The sequence below is a fragment of the Ambystoma mexicanum genome, chromosome 3q (genome assembly GCF_040938575.1).
Source record: "Ambystoma mexicanum isolate Mex_15411 chromosome 3q, UKY_AmexF1_1, whole genome shotgun sequence".
Taxonomy (NCBI): domain Eukaryota; kingdom Metazoa; phylum Chordata; class Amphibia; order Caudata; family Ambystomatidae; genus Ambystoma; species Ambystoma mexicanum.
Window position 1 is genome coordinate 1214878822 of NC_090926.1, and position 22836 is coordinate 1214901657.

The 22836-nt window shown below is 47.0% G+C and overlaps 1 protein-coding gene across 3 annotated transcripts in view; it reads left to right on the plus strand.

The window, feature by feature from the left end:
* Positions 1 to 19186: 19186 nt before the first annotated feature.
* RAVER1 (ribonucleoprotein, PTB binding 1) overlaps positions 19187 to 22836 on the plus strand; it is a 402256-nt gene continuing 398606 nt past the window's right edge. Inside the window, exon 1 of one of the 3 annotated variants that reach the window (XM_069604092.1) lies at positions 19187 to 19427. In XM_069604092.1, coding sequence (XP_069460193.1) covers positions 19236 to 19427 — 192 coding nt within the window. In that variant the 5' untranslated portion in view covers positions 19187 to 19235. The remainder of the gene's footprint in view (positions 19428 to 22836) is intronic. The other 2 variants (XM_069604093.1, XM_069604091.1) reach the window with 2 other exon arrangements.

The window sequence follows — 22836 nt, forward strand, 5'->3', positions numbered from 1 at the left end:
TTCTGGTAGTGTCCTCCTTAGTTTAGTCCACTTGCTTGCAAAGTCTGAGAGTTCTTCCCTTAACCCCTGTAGCGTTATGGAGTCATCCAGTCTTTCAAGCAAGGAGCACATATTTGTAAGAGCATTGTCGGGTAGACTTTCATTGAAATTTTTGGGATCCAGGCATGCTATATCTGCGGCAAGAGATCAGTGGGTTTTAAAACGACTAGTTAGGCTTTGAATAAAGGTGTCCATAATGGCATTATGTACAGTAACTCTAAACCAGTCTTTAGCTAAGGTGATTGGCTCATCCCTTGCATTCATTCCAGGCATCCTCTTTTTGTGGGACACCCTCCCCTCTGGAAGTGCAGTTTCCACTCCTTTATCATAGCCTCTCTCTTCCAAGCCCAGGTTGGCCCATTCTGCAAATTTTTCAGCTGCAGAATACACAGAATCAAAATTTCTTGACTGTGCAGCAAGCGTTTTTGTAGTGTCCGAGACCATTCTTTGTGCCTGTAGGATGTCCATTCCACTTGTCTGGAGGTACTTAGATAATGGGGTTGTCGCATTAAATACTCTGAGATATAACTGGGCTGTGAGCACTGTTTGGAATTTGCACAGAGCCTCAGAAAAGTTTAAAGCTTGGTAACAGACGTTTGCATTGAATTTATCCGTCTTTGAGCCAATATTATTGAGTGCAACAACCACATCAATGAACATTGCTTTGTTTGGGTTATTAAAGGAGCCAAAAACTTTCCAGAGTGCTGCATCCTTTGCCCACCACCCTGTTTCTCCTATTATTTGGATTGTGTGGCCTTCCACAGACAGCTCACGCCACACATCCATCCTTTTGTAGGACTCCCTGAAAAAAACAGCACAGGAGTTTAATAGGCCATACCAAGACGTGGATTCATTCGATACTTGTGTCCCTTCTACAAGTACAAGATTTAATACATGTTCATAGCACCAGACAGGTATTTGACCAGGGGATTCCTTACTGAGCCAGGATGTGAGACCATTGTACTACCCCTGCATATTGGATGCACCATCGGTTGAATTCCTAATGCACTTGCGTAGGTCCAGACCATTATCTTTAATAACACTCTGCACCAACTCAAACAGCCCCTTTCCAATAGACAAAGTGCAGTTGGTTACTGCTAGTAGGCGTTCATGTATAGTGTCAGTAACATATCTAATAATTATAGAGCACTGACCAGTAACACTCACATCTTGGGTTGAGTCTATCTGAAAAGAAAATATCCCTGCTTCCTTTAGTTCTTGACAGATTACCATTTTGATCAGTATGGAAATGGCTTCAATCACATACCCAACTGTAGTCTTTGATATGAAGGTCACAGAAGCACCCCGTTTTCTTTTTGGATTTGGTTTGAATGGCCTCAATATCTTCCTTTATAGGTCTGTCATATTTACTTAGGAGCAGAAGGATTTCAAGGAAATTGCCATGATCCAGCTCTTCATTATCCAGCTCGGACATGGACTCTGATTTCCCACGAAAACTGAGCCCCTTTTCCCAGTGACTTTTACAACGTCAATAACGCGCTCCAATATGTCTCTCCTTTTTCTGATTTGCTCACTTTGAGCTAATTTCTGTCGGCGAAAGAGTAAACCGCCTATGTCGACCCCTGAAAAGGTCAACATATATGAATCTGTGCACCTCCGATGACCTTGGCCTGTCTCATGTTCTGTAATGCGCTGGTAAATACGCCTCCAGTTTTTCATCCCGTTGATGAAAAGACCCTTCTCTCCATGTTTAGTAAACGCTAAACAAACTGTGCAAAAAAGGGCCTTTTGTATTTCAGAGTAACTTAACTAATACCGTTTCCCCCATCTTTCCTAAACTTGCTTTAATGCGTCTATGTTTTGGGAGGTTGAATTGGATGGTGCTGAAAGAAATAGGAAAGTTGATCGGGTTTTGGACGTTGAAACAAATAGTCTGCCACCTGTAGATCATCTTTCCGTGCTCTGTGCTTCACATCCCCGTTCCTTGAGTCTTCAATATGTTGTAAAGCAGATGAAGATTCTTCCGAATGACTAGTACCTGCCACTTCCTCTGGGGGGATGATGTTGTCTCCAATTAATTCTGGCACACTTGTGTCTGACACTTCCTCCTTGGGGGAATCTTCAATTGTTTGTGGCAGACTGGTACCACCACCGGCTGCCACTTCCCCCTCGAGGAGGACAGCCTCAATTATGTCTGGCAGACTTGATTCTGATACTTCCTCTCGGGGGGCACCTTCAATGATTGATGACATTGTAGTTGCTGCAGCATCTGCCTCTGTTGAGATGTCTTCAATAGTTGCAGAGACCCTGGCTTCTAGTCTTCTCACATCTGGAGCTCTTGTTGATGGGTCGAGTGAAGAACCAGGTTTAACACTTGTACCTGAAGAAGATGGCTGGTCACCCTAATCCACTTTTCTCCCAGCAATATCACCAAGTGACATTTTGATGGTCTGACCTGTAAACAGATCTTCAATTTTTTTGTTTTGCCGGATTTCCTCTTCAATTCGCTTTTTCTTCTTTTCCCTTAGTTTTTCTGCTCCTCCCTTTCTTTTTTTTGGAATCCATTTCTCTCCTAAAAAATAAAATTAGCTTAATTGTGCATCTGATTCCTAACTTTATCACAGTAGGTCTAAGTAACCTGGCTGCCAGTGCCAACATCCAAAATATCATTTCATTAAGAGGAACCAATTGCTTGTCAGCATTTTCAGATTTGACTGTCCACAGCCTCACCATAACCTCCCTCCCAAAAAAGAGAACAATATCCAGCTGGGTCTATAAAATGCTGAGTCTAACAGTAATCCAGTCCCATGGCATGGTAAATTAACTGGATGCATGCATGTCATTTCTCCAGGCCAGCAGTGGCCTGGACGTTGTATTATGGTATGAATTTAAAAAAAAATAGTAGCCAAAAAGGAAAGCTGCATTGTAATTAACTTATGAAAAGTACCAAGGGTGCATATAGCAAGAGGATTCCTGCTGTATGCACACAAATGCACACGTTTGTGTAATCATCCTACCCTCCACCCCAGTGTTTGAGAGAGGTATAATCCAGGTTTTCCTTTTGCCCTAGCACACATTAGGTCTGGATGTAAATTCACAATAACAAAACGTGGCCAAATTGAAAGAGGAGGAATAGGCTAGGAGTTCTGCCTGGTCACTGTGCTGCTTATAGGCTGGACTGGAGCTTAGGGTGGCTGTGCTTCTGGGGGGAGACAATAGGTGTGCATAATAAATGCTGCCAAAGTGGTTTGAGTTTGCTATACAGGACCACCTTACAATACAGAGCATTAAAGATAAATGATATGATTGGCTATTTATAACACGCTTAATACCCACAGGTTTCTAAGCGCCACGGACCAAACCCATGTGTTGCTAGGTGTCGTCTTGCTTCCAAGGCGAGCACGTTGCAACTTGCCCTGCAATAGGTTTATTACTATAGACCCTTTGATTTTGACAGAGACTCCACCAGGACTGCATTATTATTATCTGCTGGTCGTAGCTTGCTCCCATCCTTAGATTTAGGGCATTCTGATTGGCTGAGAGAAGGTGTATATAATCTATACAGATACATCTGTCACAGGAGTGTGGGTGCACCTTCTCAGCTGAACGAGAAAGAGTAAGACATAATTGCAGCCTTCGGAAATAGAAAGTGACGAGAGAAGGAAAGGTGGTGAGAGAAAGTGAGGAAGAGAAAAAGAAAGAGAAAGAGAGAGAGAGAGAGAGAGAGAGGGAGAGAGAGAGAGAGAGAGGTGATAGAGAGGGGCATAATTGCTATTATTCCTGCTCTCAATAGTATTAGGCCTTCTCTGCATGCATCTAACTGTACAAGATTACATCAAAGTGACTGGTTTACTTTGCAAACAGACCTTCATAAATGCCTTGTGTGAGGAAACCTATTTACAGGACACAGAGGCGGTGTGCTTTGATTCAGCGCACACTGGTGCTACACAAGTAACCCGCTCGCTTGGAGCAGTTTCGGGCGCGCACCCCACTGCTCGGTGAGACATTGGACCCCACAGATGCGGGGACCAAGGTGCAGTGTGAAGCCCATGGCCTGTATTGCTCGGCCCTTGAAACTCTTCTAATTGGGCTCAGAACTAGCACATTGCTGCTGGTACCATGCGTGTTTGTTTATTATCACATTGCTTAATGCGTGTGCAATGACGCATCTGCTTAATAAAAAACCTTTTTTTGGACATAAGCTCACAGTTGTGGAACTAATATTTTCCCTGTTGAAGGGCATGGCAATGTGTGAAAAATGTGCTGGCCATGACATTTTATAAGCTTGTGCGTGAAATTTGAAAATGCATAAAAAGCAAAGACAGTCAGCTCTATACCGCGTTACAAGCCTCATTTCGGTCCTAATAGCTGTTGGCAAACACTAGTCTGACTAACATCTACACCTCTGTGGAACCGGGCTGACACTGACAAAGGTAAAATGCAAAAGCAGCATGGACCAGTCTTCGTGTTACAAGAACATGGGGCTGATAAACAGCCTTTTACAATGGCACAATCCAACATGCTTTGTAAACCAGGCCCCGTAAGAATGATTGCACCAGTGCAAGTGAAATAAGAAGTATGGCTAATAAATAAATAAATAAATGGTCAAAATTGCCCCAGTGCAAGAAACATATCCTTCCAATGCATTTCTGCACTAAGGCAATGTTTGCCATAGTCCCAGCACTGGTGCAGAATTTGCCCTGGTGCAAAGATGCATTGAAAGAATATGTCTTTTGCACATGGGTCATTTTTTGTCCAAGTGAAGTGCAAGCGCTATACCATTGCACGATTCTGTAAAATGGCCCTATACAGAACGGAACTTCGGTGCCCCATTATACCAGCACAAAGAAAAACATCATACCTTGCACAGGCCCAGGCAACATGAATTATTCCACACAAAGACATTTAAAAGAGCAAGTTGTAAAATCAAGTCTGGCCAGAACTTGTTGTGCAAGAAAGTCTGTGGCCTCGTGAAAGAAGGTGAGTGAGGCGCTAACATGCTGCACCCAAGCTCACCCGTTTCAGTGCACATAGTCATTCATGCCCAGATAGGAAACACTTCTAAGATGCGCGTGCGTCACGTGTAGCGTAGTGATCAAGGATGGCTGCCCGGCCCCTCAACAACACAAACAGAACACACTGCTCTCTAAAGCCCCCCTTTGCCCACCAGCAGCCCAACTAACGTTTCTAAAATACCAAATGATTATTTGGGGTCAACTTAAGTAAAGGCGGGCGGGACTAAAATAACATGTGACTACGTGGGGATATGGCAAAAACAAACGCAGAACAAGAAAGACAAATAACAAATTACAAAACCTTTCACCCAAAAATGTAAATTAGCCAACCATAATAAATAAGTGATCAGGCTGCAATGGATGGAGTCGTAACTTGCTGGGGGAGCCACAGATGCAGTGACACTTGCAACTCAACAAACAGGAACACGTTTGAAGGCAAGACGCGATTTGTCGAGGCTAGCGAGAGTGCATGGCCAAATTATAGAACACACACACGGCTTTTCACAGGCAGTTTGGCAAATCTGTTAAACACCCAGAAAACAAATTCCACGCCGTGTTTGTTTCTTTTCGTAAAAATGCTGCACATCAATGGCCTTTAAGAACACCAGGTTAAATTAAATTGCTGCTGTTTGAAAGAGCCAGAGCAGAGTGCCGCCGGTGTGCCCTGTCCATGGAAATCAATGCTTGCGTCAGAGAAAGCAAGTAACAGTTGTGTTTGTGTATTACAGAACGTGGATGTCTGTAACATAACATTAACATATCCAGGCAGTGCTACGTTTACATTAGTTCAGGAAGCATGCACGCCAACATCTGGACCGCAATGAAACCTAAAGTCTCTGTGGCTGTTTAATAAGTGTGCTCATAATGAGACAGAAAGAGCAAAAGATGGGACTAGTTAGGGGTGATGGGTGAGACAACTTGGCAATGGAAATGAGAGCGGGTGAATTGTTAAGTTTGAGGGAGTGTCGGGAATGAGAGTTTAGGAAGATGGGGGAGAGCAAGAAGATTGGGCAGTCAGAGTAAGAAAGTGTGTAGGGCTGGGGAGAGGACTGGAAAGGAGGGAGAAGCCGAACTCGACGAGGATGAGGTGGGGAAGGATGTATAGGGAAGGGAATTAAGGCAGACATACAAGTGAAGGAGTAAGGCGTGAAATGAAGGACCACCTTGAAGACGAAATGATGGAGAGTAGAAAAAGAAGGAGGGGCCCAGTGTGGCATGAGGAAGAGGAATAGGCAGGAGACCAAGTTGGAGGGCAGGAGTCAAGAGAAGGAAATGAGGAAAAAAGGGGCAGAGGCGCATATGAGAGGGGGGGCGTGGGAAGTGCAGCATGGAAGGAGGGGAAGCTGCATTAATATAGCTTTAGAAATAAAATGGACCACTGTACAGACAGAAATGAACAGAGGCCAGGAAGCATGGCAAGGAATGAGGGGTGTCAGACAGAAACAGGTAGGGATCAGAAACGTGGTGGGGCAGGAGGGGTTAGAAACATGTGTGGATTAGAAACAGGTGGGGTTAGAAAAAGGGGAGGGCTTTAAAAACAAGGTCCGAGGAAGGAGCAGGTGGGAGGGAGAGGATGGTGGGCCGGCAGACAAGAGGGGGCAAACTGTTGGAACTTGGAAGAGAGAGGGAGAAGGAACTAATCAGGGATGTGGCGGACGCAGGGTAATGGGGAAGAGGGCAGGCGCGGATAGAAACGGGCAGATAAGGAACGGAGAGTAACAAGGGTGAGAAGAGGTGGAAGGGGGCAGACAGACATTGTCTGGAGGAGGCAACTCTGGGGAGCAAGGTGTTAGTGGGGCCAAGAGTGGATTGAGATGTGCTGGGGGAGGCGGTGAGAGGGGATGGGATGATGGTAAAGTGTTGAGAGTATGGAGTACTAGCAGGAGGGACTGAGGCAGGAGGGGATGGTATGGCAAATGGGGGAAATCGGGTTGTGAGAGAGTCAGAGAGAGTTGGGGCATGGTGTGTGTGGCAGGTGGGGCGGTGTGGTATATTCGAGGAGAGGCACGGGCCGGGGCAGGCAGTGGCACAGGTGCTGGTGGGGTGTGTTGGGAACCTAGAGTGGAGCGCAACAGGCAAAACAGAGTGTGGCAGAGTGGGGGGAGGTTAGGAGTAGTCAGAGATGGGATGCGATTGATGTGAGAGAGTAGGGAAGGTGAGGGGTGGGTGTAGGAGAGCGTCAGATCCATGGGAGCCCCGGCAGGGTGGGGGAGTTGGGAGTACAGGGAGGATGTCTCGTTGGAGTGAATTGGGAGTTCAGGCTGGGTGGGGTCCTGGACGGTCATGGACATGGTCGGGGAAGTGGAGTAGGCGAGGGTTGGTGTACTATGGGGTGCTGGCAGGGCGGGACATTGGAAGAGAGGTGACAGTGCACATGGGGTGAAGTGATGGGCGAGTGAGGAGGAGCTCAGGAGTCAGGACCTGCCGAAAGGTGGGTGCTGTATTATTGATAGTACATTTCCTATGAGGCCTAGTCGTCATTTAGCAGAAAAAGTGCTAAATGTTTGCCTTAAAGCATAGGCCCTGTGTGGATCAATCAATCTTTCTTACCTCACGGACAAGGTCGAGAGAGTAGTCGACTCTTCTGTATTTAAGTGTAGCCGCCCGCAGCACCGGTCACAACTGCTGCCTGCCTGCCAGTTGGTGTGGCTGCTGCTGGGCTCAGGCTTGCACTCACTTCGGTGGACGGTCCCTGTCTTCTCGGGCCGGGGGGCCTGCCTGCTGGGCTGCTGCTGCGGTGCGTGTGTGTCCTCCGTCGTCAGTGGGCTCTGCCAGTTCACTGGCTGCCTCGTCGTGGGGTCGGGTCACCAATAAATAATGCCCAGGGTGAGGAGGGGAGGCCCACTTTATTCTCAGACTCAGAGAGAGAGAGTCACGTGTCTCTCCACCGACTTAATTGTGGCGACACGGAGTCTGTATCCGCCCCCAGCCCCAGGCACAAGTTGCTTTCAACTTTGCAGGGCAAGTAACACGTGACGTAACGTTGTTGTTAGTTCCTGCAAAGTTGAAAGGAACTTGTTGTGTGAACTTACTTCAGCCCCGCCCTCAGCCCAGCCAGCTCTGCTGCTGCAGAGACAGTAGCACTAGGCCGCCGCCCGGGCCCGGTACAATGTTCATATTCGTAAGTGTATTAACACTTGTGTCGACTTGACTAGGACTTCATCAATCATCACAAGAGCACGCACGGCCACCGGGCCACCAACCACCACCTTCTGCGCCGCCGCAGGCCTGGTGGCGGCAGCCGGCCCTGATGCATCATGCATGCATGCAATTTGCAATTGCAAATCATCAAAGCAAGGTAACAATGTGTTGTTACCTTGCTTTGATGAATAATTATGTTTCCAGCAGCGCACCAGGCAGCTCCTCCAGCTTGCTCCAGGCTCCAGCCCCTGAGAACATGGCTGTAATTCCCCTCCACCCCCCAGTCTCAATTTCCTTTCTGACACTGGCCTGGCCTCGAGCCTCAGGCGAGATGCTCGGGCCGCGCCCAAGCGGCTCCCCACGGCACACACACTTATCTATCTTCAAAATTGATAGTGAGACTGACATCAACAATTTTACAAAAAAATAATAATGATGGCCAGGTTAGGCCGCGCGCGGCCCGCAGGCCGCAGCAGACACTCTGTGAGTGAGTTGCCGACTCGCGCTGCATATTACTAAACATTTTACCGGCAAAAAAACCGGCCCTGGGGTGGCCTCATGAAAACTGGCCCCCCAGGTCCTCAAAGGTCATCGGCCACTGGCCGATGGGCCGATGCGGCCAGTCCAACCCTGTGTACCATCCCTTCACATGCATGTCCTCAATCCTTATCCAGAAATGTCCTCCCCAGTCCTGCTTCCCATGTATTCCTCACTGCCCAGTTCTCCTGGCGCTCGTTTTCTGATAGGATTTTTTAGATACCCGATATCAGTCCCTTGTAGTCCTCACTAACTGATACCAACTTTTCCCATTCTGTCAATTCCCTTGTGGCCCTCTCCATTACCTCTGGAGCACTCACCCAGTGTTTTAGCTGCTGATAGGTATAGGGATCTGCTCTTCCCAGGTTGTATTCCGTGAAGCAACTACCAAATGTTATAAGTTGAGTTTCCTCTTCGAAGTCCCCAATTTCCCTTATCCCTTCCGATATCCATCATTTCAACCTGTTGTCCATTCCCAGTGGGAATGCAAGATTCCGGAAGAGTGGCCACGGAGATAGTCAGAGTCTCCAGTTCAGCTTTTCCTATAAACCCAGGGTGTTCCTCATGAATGTGTTCTCCATAAACCTGTCGATCTATCCTCCATCCTCATCCAGGGTATTTTCCAGAGATGGGAATGGGGAATCCAGATGTGGACCCCTTGCTCACTATTCTTAGAGAGGCACAGCTCCTCCCTACTGATGAGGTTCAACCAGACCGAAACACATGTCTGGGGATGCTGTTGGTACTCTTGTTCAGAGGAGAATTGCTTAGCATTTCGGTGCTGGACTGCCCCAGGGCAGGACAAAGACTGATATGTTTGGGATATTTCTTCTCTGTAAAAGATAGTGAGCTAAATACTCTGGGTAAGTCTCTCGTAACCAGGACTAATGTCTGGCAGAGAGACTCCCAGGACCCCCCTTGTCAATTTGCATATTCAAGTAACTTTGGGTCTCACCCTAAGTTACTAGGGGAATCCAGACGTGGACCCCTTGCTCACTATTCTCAGAGAGGCATAGCTCCTCCCTACTGATGAGGTCCAACCAGACCGAAACACATGTCTGGGGATAATGTTGGTACTCTTGTTCAGAGGAGAATTGCCTAGCATTTCGGTGCTGGACTGCCCCAGGGCAGGACAAAGACTGATATGTTTGGGATATTTCTTCTCTGTGAAAGATAGTGAGCTAAAGACTCTGGGTAAGTCTCTCGTAACCAGGACTAATGTCTGGCAGAGAGACTCCCAGGACCCCCCTTGTCAATTTGCATATTCAAGTAACTTTGGGTCTCACCCTAAGTTACTAGGAGAATCCAGACGTGGACCCCTTGCTCACTATTCTTAGAGAGGCACAGCTCCTCCCTACTGATGAGGTCCAACCAGACTGAAAAACGTGTCTGGGGATGCTGTTGGTAGTCTTGTTCAGAGGAGAATTGCCTAGCATTTCGGTGCTGGACTGCCCCAGGGCCGGGCAAAGACTGATATGTTTGGGATATTTCTTCTCTGTGAAAAATAGTGAGCTAAAGACTCTGGGTAAGTCTCTCGTAAGCAGGACTAATGTCTGGCAGAGAGACTCCCAGGACCCCACTTGTCGATTTGCATATTCAAGTAACTTTGGGTCTCACCCTAAGTTACTAGGGGAATCCAGACGTGGACCCCTTGCTCACTATTCTCGGAGAGGCACAGCTCCTCCCTACTGATGAGGTCCAACCAGACCGAAACACGTGTCTGGGGATGATGTTGGTACTCTTGTTCAGAGGAGAATTGCCTAGCATTTCGGTGCTGGAATGCCCCAGGGCAGGACAAAGACTGATATGTTTGGGATATTTCTTCTCTGTGAAAGATAGTGAGCTAAAGACTCTGGGTAAGTCTCTCGTAACCAGGACTAATGTCTGGCAGAGAGACTCCCAGGACCCCCTTGTCAATTTGCATATTCAAGTAACTTTAGGTCTCACCCTAGGTTACTAAGGGAATCCAGACGTGGACCCCTTGCTCACTATTCTTAGAGAGGCACAGCTCCTCCCTACTGATGAGGTACAACCAGACCGAAACACGTGTCTGGGGATGCTGTTGGTACTCTTGTTCAGAGGAGAATTGCCTTGCATTTCGGTGCTGGACTGCCCCAGGGCAGGACAAAGACTGATATGTTTGGGATATTTCTTCTCTGTGAAAGATAGTGAGCTAAAGACTCTGGGTAAGTCTCTCGTAACCAGGACTAATGTCTGGCAGAGAGACTCCCAGGACCCCCCCTTGTCAATTTGCATATTCAAGTAACTTTGGGTCTCACCCTAATTTACTAGGGGAATCCAGACACGGACCCCTTGCTCACTATTCTTAGAGTGGCACATCTCCTCCCAACTGATGAGGTCCAACCAGACCGAAACACGTGTCTGGGATGCTGTTGGTAGTCTTGTTCAGAGGAGAATTGCCTAGCATCTCGGTGCTAGACTGCCCCAGGGCAGGACAAAGACTGATATGTTTGGGATATTTCTTCTCTGTGAAAGATAGTGAGCTAAAGACTCTGGGTAAGTCTCTCGTAACCAGGATTAATGTCTGGCAGAGAGACTCCCAGGACCCCCCTTGTCAATTTGCATATTCAAGTAACTTTGGGTCTCACCCTAAGTTACTAGGGGAATCCAGACGTGGACCCCTTTCTCACTATTCTCAGAGAGGCACAGCTCCTCCCTACTGATGAGGTCCAACCAGACCAAAACACGTGTCTGGGGATGATGTTGGTACTCTTGTTCAGAGGAGAATTGCCTAGCATTTCGGTGCTGGACTGCCCCAGGGCAGGACAAAGACTGATATGTTTGGGATATTTCTTCTCTGTGAAAGATAGTGAGCTAAAGACTCTGGGTATGTCTCTTGTAACCAGGACTAATGTCTGGCAGAGAGACTCCCAGGACCCCCCTTGTCAATTTGCATATTCAAGTAACTTTAGGTCTCACCCTAGGTTACTAAGGGAATCCAGATGTGGACCCCTTGCTCACTATTCTAAGAGCGGCACAGCTCCTCCCTACTGATGAGGTACAACCAGACCGAACTGCCCCAGGGCAGGACAAAGACTGATATGTTTGGGATATTTCTTCTCTGTGAAAGATAGTGAGCTAAAGACTCTGGGTAAGTCTCTCGTAACCAGGACTAATGTCTGGCAGAGAGACTCCCAGGACCCCCCCCCTTGTCAATTTGCATATTCAAGTAACTTTGGGTCTCACCCTAATTTACTAGGGGAATCCAGACGCGGACCCCTTGCTCACTATTCTTAGAGTGGCACAGCTCCTCCCTACTGATGAGGACCAACCAGACCGAAACACGTGACTGGGGATGCTGTTGGTACTCTTGTTCAGAGGAGAATTGCCTAGCATTTCAGTGCTGGACTGCCCCAGGGCAGGACAAAGACTGATATGCTTGGGATATTTCTTCTCTGTGAAAGATAGTGAGCTAAAGACTCTGGGTAAGTCTCTCGTAACCAGGACTAATGTCTGGCAGAGAGACTCCCAAGACCCCCCTTGTCAATTTGCATATTCAAGTAACTTTGGGTCTCACCCTAGGTTACTAGGGGAATCCAGACGCGGACCCCTTGCTCACTATTCTTAGAGTGGCACAGCTCCTCCCTACTGATGAGGTCCAACCAGACCGAAACACGTGTCTGGGGAAGCTGTTGGTACTCTTGTGCAGAGGAGAATTGCCTAGCATTTCAGTGCTGGACTGCCCCAGGGCAGGACAAAGACTGATATGTTTGGGATATTTCTTCTCTGTGAAAGATAGTGAGCTAAAGACTCTGGGTAAGTCTCTCGTAACCAGGACTAATGTCTGGCAGAGAGACTCCCAGGACCCCCCTTGTCAATTTGCTCTCTCGCCACTGCCTGTTCCATGATCACCCAGTGCTTCTGGTTGCCAATATTCTTAGCTGCTCTTCCTGGAAGTACCTTACCTCACTGGGACATCCGACTCCCCCTGTCTTTTATCTTTAAATAGAATGTGCCTCCCTATGTGGGGTGTGTTCCCGTTCCATATGAAGCCCATTATGTTCTCCTGAACCTCCTTCATCATTTTCTCTGGGATTGGCAGAGGGATCGCTTGAATTAAATATAGCAATCATGGGAGGATGTTCATATTCACAATAGCAATTCTACCCAACCAGGATACATATAGCCCTCGCCATCAGTGGAGGATAGTTTGACCCAATTATCTTGTTTGTGGTTGCCATCAGGTTCACCCCCAAATATCTAACAGGGCCCCTGACCCACCTGAATGGGGTATTACTGTCTAGTCGTTTACACTCCTCCTACTCTATTAAGAGGTTGTGTATTTCTAATTTAGAATAATTCACTTTGAACCCCGAGTCCTCAGAGAAGGCCCATATTTCCCTTATTATCTCCGGCAGCAACGTTTCCGGTTTGCTGATCATGAGTGCCACATCATCAGCAAATAAGCTGATTTTATTACAGGAATTCGCTCACTTGACACCTTGTATTTCCCTATTCTCCCTTACTCAATGCCGAAAGTCTCCATCACCAGTGCAAAGAGGCAGGGAAAGCGCAGATATTCTTGTCTGGTTCCCGGTGTATTTGGAACGGGTTTGTCAGCCCCCCATTCACTTTAATCCTGGCATGAGACTTCTGGTAATTGGCTTGAACCATTCTAAAAAATTGTGGTCCCAACCCTACCCTGACCAACGCTTGACTCATGAACCCCTAGTTCACTTGATTAAACGCCTTCTCGTCATCAAGCATTAGTAGGCAGCTGGGCGAAGAGCCTCTCCCCCTCGTGACCTTGTCGATTATGTACATAACCCATCTTACTTTATCGAACGCGTTCCACCCCTGGATGAATCCTGACTGGTCCTGCACTACTAAGCTCGGAAGAACCTTTTCCAACCTGGCCGCCAGCACTCTCGCATCCACATTGATAAGTGCTATCGGCCGGCATGAGGAGCTCAGCTGTGGGTTCTTCCCCAGCTTCAGAATGAGAGTGACATGCGCTATTTCCATTGACAGGGATATCTTACCCTTTTCTCTAAAGTTTTTAAATACTCTTGTCAGCCCCTTTACCAGCAGCTGCTTGAATGTTACATAAAACGCAGCTGTCAACCCATACTCCCCTGGGCTTTTGTGTGCTTTTAGCTTTGCTATTGCCCGCTGTACCTGCTCCTCCGTTATGGGCTATTCTAGCATTTCTCTTTGCTCAGGGGACAGCTCCGGCCCGACCACCCCTCCAAGTATGCTTTCTGTACCTCCCCATCGCATGGTTCCTCCCTATGTAGGTCAGCAAAGAATAACTGAATGACCCAGCGCCTGTATTACTCTATCTCCACCAACCTGCCCCCTTTGTCCTCCAGGTTAGCTATGAATGCTCTCTGCTCCCTGGCCCTCAGTTGCCTCGCTAGTACCGTCCCCACCCTGTTACCATGCACATTGAATGTCTTCATGTTCCTCAGGGGGGTGCTTTCCACTGATCACCTGTTTGAGTTGCCCCCTTGCCTGGGCTAGTTGTGGAGCAACCTTGTTGGTACCCTTCTCCTTGTGGGCGCTTCCAACTCCCATATCTCATTCTCTAGGTCCCTTCCTGCTACCCACCTCTCTTCCTTTAGCTTCTTGGATGCTTCTATTAAGAAATTCCTGATCTCAATCTTGAATACGTCCCATCTCTCTCCCTCGCCACCCCCCTTTCTGCACTCTCCTCCATAAATCTGCTAATCCCAGCCTCTACTTGTTGTTTTATCCCTGGGTCCTTGTGAAGATATTCTTCCAGTCGCAGCCCCGTGTCCCCCCTCACACCCTCTCCCTCTCATTCAAATGTGACCTGTGCGTGATCTGAGATCATCGTGCTTCCAATATGGACCCTCACCACTGCTTGAGTTACCCTCTGTGTTGCCATTATATAATCTATTTGGGGGTATGTTTTGTGAACTTGCAAGCTGAATGAGTAGTCTCGATCCTCTGGGTAATGTACCCACCATGCGTCTTTGAGCCGAGCCCTAGCTTCTCAATCCTTTCTCTTAGCTGCTTGGACATCATCCCTGTTGCGTGCCGACTCACCCCTCCTGACAGGTCCATGATCGGTTCGACAGCTGGGTAATAGTCCCCTGCCACCATCAGTCTACCCTCCCCAAATCAGTCAAGTTCTGCCAGGCTTCCCTCCAAAAACCCTTCCTGCCCCAGGTTCTTGATGTGATCCCAAGCTACAATAAATATGCTATGCGTAGTACTCCCTGCAGGCCCTCATTTCTTCCCCATCTTCCCCCTGTGTCTTCTCCTTCCCTCATGTCGTGAATAGCCAGCATACATTTAATTGACCCTCAACGGGCTCCTTTGTCCACTTCACGTCTTCATCCCTTTCTTTGAGCACCACCACTGGGAGCTGTTTTGTCTTGCTTCCTGCGCTCTCCCTTAGTGCCGCTCCTCGCCGTTCTCCACACAGTGCCGTGGACACATACCCAGTGCCCTCAGTCCATCCTCTACTTGAGCGACTGTCTCTTCTTCATTCCCCATGCGGAATTGCAGTTTGGTTGGAAAGAGCCCACGATATTTGATCATAATCTTATTGAGTTCCTCCATTAATGGCTTAAACAGACTTCACTTTGCTTGTGTAAGCTGGGATAGATCACCATATATTTGAATCTCGCTTCCTCCCAGTTCAATTTTCCTTTTCTTCCTGGCCGCACTTATAAGCCAGGTTTTATCCTTGAAGCTGTGCATCTTCACCAGCAGGTCCCTTGGCCTTGCCCCCGTCTGCTCTCCGACTACCCCCTATGCGTACTCTTTCAATTTCCATGTTCTGGCCTTGTTCCTCTTCTGCGACGTCCACAAACATCTCCCGTATGCATCCCTCAGGGTCCGACCTTTCAGCCCCCTCCTAAGGTCCTTTATCCGGATATTGTCCCTCTGTGAACTGTTTTCCAGATCCTCACACTTCTCCAGGGCCTTGATTCGGTCATCCACACCTCTTGCCTGCTTAGCCTGTTCGGGTGCTTGTTCGTCCAGCCCTGTGATGTGCCCCTCCACCACTCTATCGGCCATTGCATTGATATCTCTCCAACCCGCCGTGACCGCCTGCGAGAGCTCCTCTCTGATGTTGTCCCCCTCTGCTTTAACCGTCTCTGTTAGTTCACCCTTGAATTTGGCCAGTGCCGTGAGCAGGACCCTCCTTGGTGAATGCCATCTCATCTGCGCTGCCCGTTATCTGGTTTCCAAAGTGGAGCTTGGTCTGTGTATGCCCCCTCTGGGTGTCCTCCTGTCCCCAAGCTCCAGATGTGTTGCCCTTCTTCTTCGGTCCCATCTACATCCTCCGGGCTGAGCCTCCAGCTAACTGCTCCACTCTGAGGGGTAGCTGTCAATAGGGTCGGAAATATCCTCCTCTACCTTCGAAGACACCGTCTCCCCTCCCCCCCTTCCTCCTCACCTGAAGATAACAACTTAGAGTCGGACTTCTTTTTCCTTCTCCGGACGGGTAACTCCTTTTTTTATGAAGGAATGGCCTGCCACGGAAGGAAGCCACCGTGACCACAAAGAATAAGTGGATTGGTGACTCCTCTCCAGTAACCGCCTGGGAATGGGGAAAACGCCTCTCGGCATAAAAAAACCCAAAGGTAGCAGAGAACGGAAATTAAGGGAACGTCAAACCCTTGAGAAGGCGAGAGCTTGATCGGGAGATCCATTGGATGAGGAGAGGAGAGGTCACTGGCAAGCAAGTTCCGTTCACGGAATGGCACCAGGCAGAAGCACAAAAGAAAGTAAGAAGGCAACGAGAGCAGTGAGAGGCAAGCCAGAGGACCTCAAGGAGAACAGGTAAGAGAGGCCAACAGGAAAGAACAAGCGTAACAAGAACCAGGCAAAGCCGAGCGGACACAAGAGAGAGCGGAAGCAAGGGAGGCTGTAGAAGAGACAGAGAACAGGTAAGCAGAGAGCGAAAAGAGTAATGCCGGGGAGGGGAAAGCAAAGCAGAAGGAACAAGGAAAGAAAGCGGAGCACCGCTAAGGGGAAATCACAAGCGAGCGTAACATTACAGGAGAAAATCCAGGAACGTTGCAACGCATCTGCCGCCGGAAAGGAGCTGGTGGAAATACTTCTGGGGGCGGCGGTGCCGCAAAACAACTAGACCGCAGTCAGAAAAGCATGAGAGAGTGTGTGGGGAATTCAATGGAGGACCCGTCTCCACCTATTCCAAACTCGCCACCTCACTAAGGGCATGACAGTAGCTGCTTTTCCAATTCCACGCCTCTTAGTCCCCTCCAGTCCACGTCTGCACCGCTCTCCTGATCTCCCCCATCCCCCGAGCCGTCTTCCACCTGCTGTTCCCTGGTGCTCACATTGGCAGATCAGGCTGCAGTTAGACAGTAGGGTGAGGCAGGAGCACGAGCTGGAGAACACATCAAGGTCCAAGGCGGCATCAAATAACCTTTGACTGCACACAAAGCACTGCTGTTTTCCCAAGGGTTTGCTTCCCCTAGCTGCTCTTGCCAATTCTTGGTGCCTACTCATCCCTTTCCCACCACGTGCACCACTGGCCCCCTGCAGTCCTCACAATACTTTGAACTCCTAGGACTTCTTCTTCCCCCACCAGCCTCTTTTGGCTGTTTCTGGCTGCTGTATGCTCCTTACTGCGGGTGCCTCATTCTCCCGCTGCCTCCCCATGCTCAGACATCAGCCTACTGCTTTTTTCTTTGCTAGGTGGGTACAGGTGCCTCCACTCTGCTCTCTGCCGCATGGTGGCTGATGTCGCCCGCCTTCCCACAGATGCCAATTGTAACCTCAGGCTCTTTGGCGGCAGAGGTAGGCCTCATCTCTTCCTCCCTGCAGCATGCGCTTCCCTCAGCCAGCCGCAAGTCACCTGCAGCCCCACCGAACATTGCCAGCCAGGCCTGTGCTGACCCGTAAGGCGACTGCCGGACTCCCAAACTCCGCTCGCCGGCATTCGCAGGGGATCCGCCACTCCTGCAATCCCACTCTTGCCCCTCACTCTGCTCTGCAAGCGCTCGACGCATGCCAACGAGCACCAGGGTCGCTAGCCCCCAGCCGCTACCTCCTTCACCTGACCCTCAGCTACGTGGCACAGGCCGGTCTCAGCCTCCTCCTCCATCGCCTGCTCCCCAGGCTGAATTTGTACTTTCTGCCAACCTGTGTTTGGTCCGCAGCCAGCCAGGTACTATCGGTTTGCAGGAGAAGATGAGAATCACCATAGAGTTCCTGTCGCAGGTACGTAGCTCGCACTGCACCTATTCAGTCAGTCCGCCATCTTGGCCACACCCCGCAACTGGAAGGAATTTTTTAAACACAGTGCAATTTATGGAAGTCTTTGCTGGCTTTGCCGACTGCTAAGATGTTTTGGCTCTGGATTAAAACATCACAAAAAAGTTTAAATAACGTTTTGCATTTTATTTGAAAATCAATACAAATTTGAAAACAAAAACAAAGTTTACAAAATGTTTTCAATTTTGAAAGAATCAAAAACATAAAACATCAGGAATGTTGTATATTGTATTTTTCACTTGGCTCGGGAGGATAGCTCAGGGGCAACGTGCTTGCCTTGGAAGCAAGACGACACAGAGCAACACAGGTTCGATAACCAGGCCTGCGCTTAGAAACCTCTGGGTATTAAGCGTGTTATAAATAATAGTGCCTTTTTACCATTAGTATAGTCTCAATGCGCTGTTAGCGTGAACGCCCTCAAAGGACTGAAGTCATAGCTCTCAACCCACACGCTTTTGGTGGGTGTCACCCGCTTTGTAAACAGCTGACTCACACGCCAAGCCTCCAGTCCCCCCATTCGTTTCAATGGGCCTCTCACCCGCCAAAAATAAAATCGGTGTTTTCACCCGCCTTTGTGACACAAATGGTTGAGAGCTATGACTGAAGTCCAGAGTGTTGCAGGTCATGGAGTATGATTAGTATGCATGTGTGTATTTGGCTAATTTGGCCACATATCTTAAATGTATATTTAAAATATTAATAAGTAAATGACACATTCTTATCTGCTATTATGAATTTAGAGTGACATTACACATCTTATAAAACTTAACCAATAAATGCCATAAAACAGTACATTTATTTATAAATAACATCAAAAATATGTAGTCGATAAAAACGAGCATACAACACTATTGCTATGGGGAACCACTTGTTAATTATAAACTAGGAAGTAACAGGTTTTATGAAAGCCATGCACACATATATGATCACATTACAACACAAAACATGCTGAAAATGCAGCTAACAAAAATACAAATAGAGGAATACAGAGGTGAAACCACAAAGTTATTACAGAAAGGCTTGTATCACTGTAATTCCTTCATTTGTGTCTGACGCCGTCTCTCGCCTGTAGCTATGATTCAGTCTTTTGTTTGTGTCAATTCTTCTCTCCTGCTGTTCAAACGGCAACGGATATGAAGTCTTTCCTCTCTGTCTATAATGATATGCATGCCTCCTGTCACTCTGCTTTGTGTATCTGCCTTTCTGGACCAATCGGGGCGCGCTTTGTAAACAGGTGTTTAGTTTAAGCTGTTCCAATGGGCGCGCGTTTGTAAGCCGGCCCAAGAGAGCGGCAGTAAGATGGCGGATCCCATCGCAGAGAGGCTACCCAGAGTACGGCGGCGCTGGGGACAGGAGCCCCCGCAACGAGAAGAGGAGCTGCCGCCGCTTGCGCTCCCGGAGCGGCAGAGCCGCCTTCAGCGCACCCGTAGGGAGTTTTATAATCGGAGGAAAGTTCTGATCCGTGGCCTGCCTGGGGACACCGGCAATCAGGTATGGAAGAATTGTACCTCGAACCCTACAGAGAGACGGTTTTTGTTTTTATACCCTAGTAAGTAGGGTCTAGAAGGCGGATGCAGGGATTCCCAAAGCACCCGGCCTAGAGTACCTGCGAGGGAGGGTGAAGGGGCCGTATGCAACACCAACAAGCCACACAATTGAAGGGAGTTTTACAGCACTTTTTCAGTAGGGATTTGAAAAAAGTCATACGTTTATAAGCAGTTCTAAACATAACATCTCGGCAACAGGCACCTGACATGATGAGCTGTCTTTGCAACTTTCTGCTTTAGGCTACAGCCCTCAACTTTCAAAGAATGGTACATCTGAAGTGTATTCACATAACTCTGTTTAAATCACTGCATTATACAGCGCTTTAAAATCCAATAGCGTTTATTTTACAGCAGAATGAATCCCAGACCCAGTCTCAATTCGGTTTAACAGTCATACAGGGATCGGAATTGAGTTTAGTTGGGGGCTATTTAGCTCGTGCTGGTAGCTTAGTAGAACCTGGCTACCTTGACACCACCTACTGTCAGGAGTTACGGTTTCTGCAGCAGGCCTATTGATGCTGAATAAACACACCTATGTGAATTTAAGGCTGTGTTGGGACAATCTATAAATAAACATTAGGATCAATCTATATGGCCTTTGAAGCATAAGGGATCATGGCTAATGGGGAACACACCCATCTGGGTCAAAATGAGGTTTCTGCTTCTGTTGCAAAATAAGGAGGACAGTTGTCCCTTTTCCTCTCCTGTACTTGGTGTCTATGGTAAACCGGGCACTTAAACACATTGGGCAGGGACACCAGCAAGGTTACGGGCTGGCACAGATCTTACATTGGTAATGTCAGTTTTCAAGGACGTATGTATGAGTTTACTCTTGTTTGTGGGCTATGGTTTCACCCATAGTTGGGCACAAGGTACAGGGCCTTTTGGATACAGTAGAGCAATAGCGGACATGGTATGGGTAGAGAGGTCATTGATGTATTGTACTGAGTGTTCCCAGGTACTAAGGAATGTGTCTGGCGCATCTTGGGGAGAAATGGAGGCAAAAGGAGCAGAGAAACGAGTTTGTTGAATTTAAAGGATAATCAACTTTCTGGGGAGTGTAGCGGTGCTCAGATTGTTTGCCTCTGTCTCCCATCATTCTGGATTGGGGCACATAATCTAGGGTATGAGTCTAGAGAAGCTAGATCATTGTGCTTGTGTTGGTCCATTAGTCTTTGGGTCCACTTGGTGTTTCTTCATTTTTCCTGAGATCTTCTGTGGTGTGTTTGGTCATGCTCGTTTGGATGGTTATGTATTTTACCTTGTCCTCTTACTTGTTAATGGTAACCTTGACTGACTTTCTTTTTAGCTAGTGTCGTCCAGTTTGTTGCTTTTGTTTCCTCTCCTGTGAGGACCACCTTGGAATCCCCTGTCATAGGCTATTATTGATATGATTTTGATTGAAAATTGTTTGGTTACAAGCCGTATAGAGTCACGGCTGATTACTTGGTCAAATTTCTTTCTCCGAAAATTCAACAGAAGCTTCTTCTTCGTTTCCGACCTTGGATGTCTTGGCGCGTAGAAAACAAATTTTAAAAGTTGAAAATTATTGTTAATTTTGTAAAATCCCTGATCAAAAAGAAACATTGGAACATAGTTTACAATTGATGTCCATTCGCAAGCTTTATTTGAAAAACGTTTTTGAGGAACAAAATTTTTACATGAAAAAGAGCATGTGGCAATGTATTTTTTTTCATCTTCCTTAACTATTAAGATAGCCATTGTACAGTTTTTGGATGCCATATTTCCTGAAAATTGTTATTGCAATTAATTTTGACACGTAAAATTTACCTTGGAACTCTGAGAGTTATGCCTGTGGTGAGTTATGCCTGTGGTGAGTATGGTAGTATCTCCTTGAGGCTAGTCACTAGCATCTTATATGTATTATATATTCACGAAGAAACTCGCCTGTCAATTTTAGTTCTGTATTTGTCTATTCTATTTATATGTCTCTAAATTGGTTCTTTTTTGTGTTTTTATCGGGTATTCTGTTAATTGAAAGATAATCTTAAAGAGCTTATTGTATTGCATATTATTAACTGTGTAAAAAAGAAAAGAATGCAGGACTCGGCGCCATCAAAATGTGTGTATATTTAATAAAATTGCATAATCACACATTAAAAAAGAAGCCCATGTATGATATGTTTCGGCTCTGCTGAGCCTTTTTCAAATCTGGGCTACATAATATTCTACAGCAAATCACCATACGTAAATAACATAATATTGTAATAAAAAATATATAATTCACACGAAAACATGACATAAATGTACAAATAGTTATGAGGTCATATTGCACGTTGCATTATTCCATCATGCCGTAATAAGACAATAGATATCATAGTGATAAGCGTATAGCGAGTAGACAGAGAAACAAGGATTGGTGAAAGGGAGGATTCAAGGGTGTAGAAAAAGCAAAAAACCCATCATAGATGCATATTAATTTCAAAAGATCAAAACATAAATAGACAGAACAAGAGAAAATCAAAAATTTAATTGTTCTTTCGAAATCATGGTAACAAATCCATACTGGTCAACTGACCCCTATAATATAATATCCTGAAACAAAAACAATCGGGTGTCCTTACCCGTATTTGCATATAATCAATCCATAGGATTGATGTCCCTGTAGTAGTAACAGGGTTATATCCCCAGTATAGAGTCTGAAATTAAATAAATGTGAAATCAAGTTTGTCATGGTATAATTACAAAATGTATACTCATTATTGGAATGAAAAAATTATCTCCCTGGATTTGACTCATGTTAGGGATTGTTTTGACTCTTCATAAAGTACATCATTGTATACCAATAGCCCCATGGGCTTGGGTATGTGGGGCATATAGCTAATGTGTGCACAATCTTAAATATCATCCTGCTGTCATCTACGGACCATGTTGTAAATGCGTTCAAGCACTGTGATGGGCATCCTTCAGTAAGCGCATTCGAAATAATCAGACTACGACCAAACTAGAGCACTGGCGTTACACATGACTAATCTTGAGCCTGTATGGCCCTGATTATGAATAATCAGAATTTGCAAAGTAAACAGAATCAACCGTTAAAATATGAGTAATGCCAGTCTAAAGCCTCCTAGGCTTACCTGATTCCTGCGGGCAGAAAGTCACACGCGTCAGTAAAGTACGGAGCAGTCTGCGTACGCCATCTTGATAACTTTGTTGAACACGGTGACCATGGCAACGTGAGTCACGTCGCCATGGTCATCTGCGTTAAGCGGTGCGCTACAGAACCAAACGACACAAAAAGAGCGTCAGAGGCCATCCACCATTTTGTAGATGGAGTCCGCCATTATTGAGTGGTGTCTAAAGTTCACAACCAAAGCCAAAGTGGCTATAGT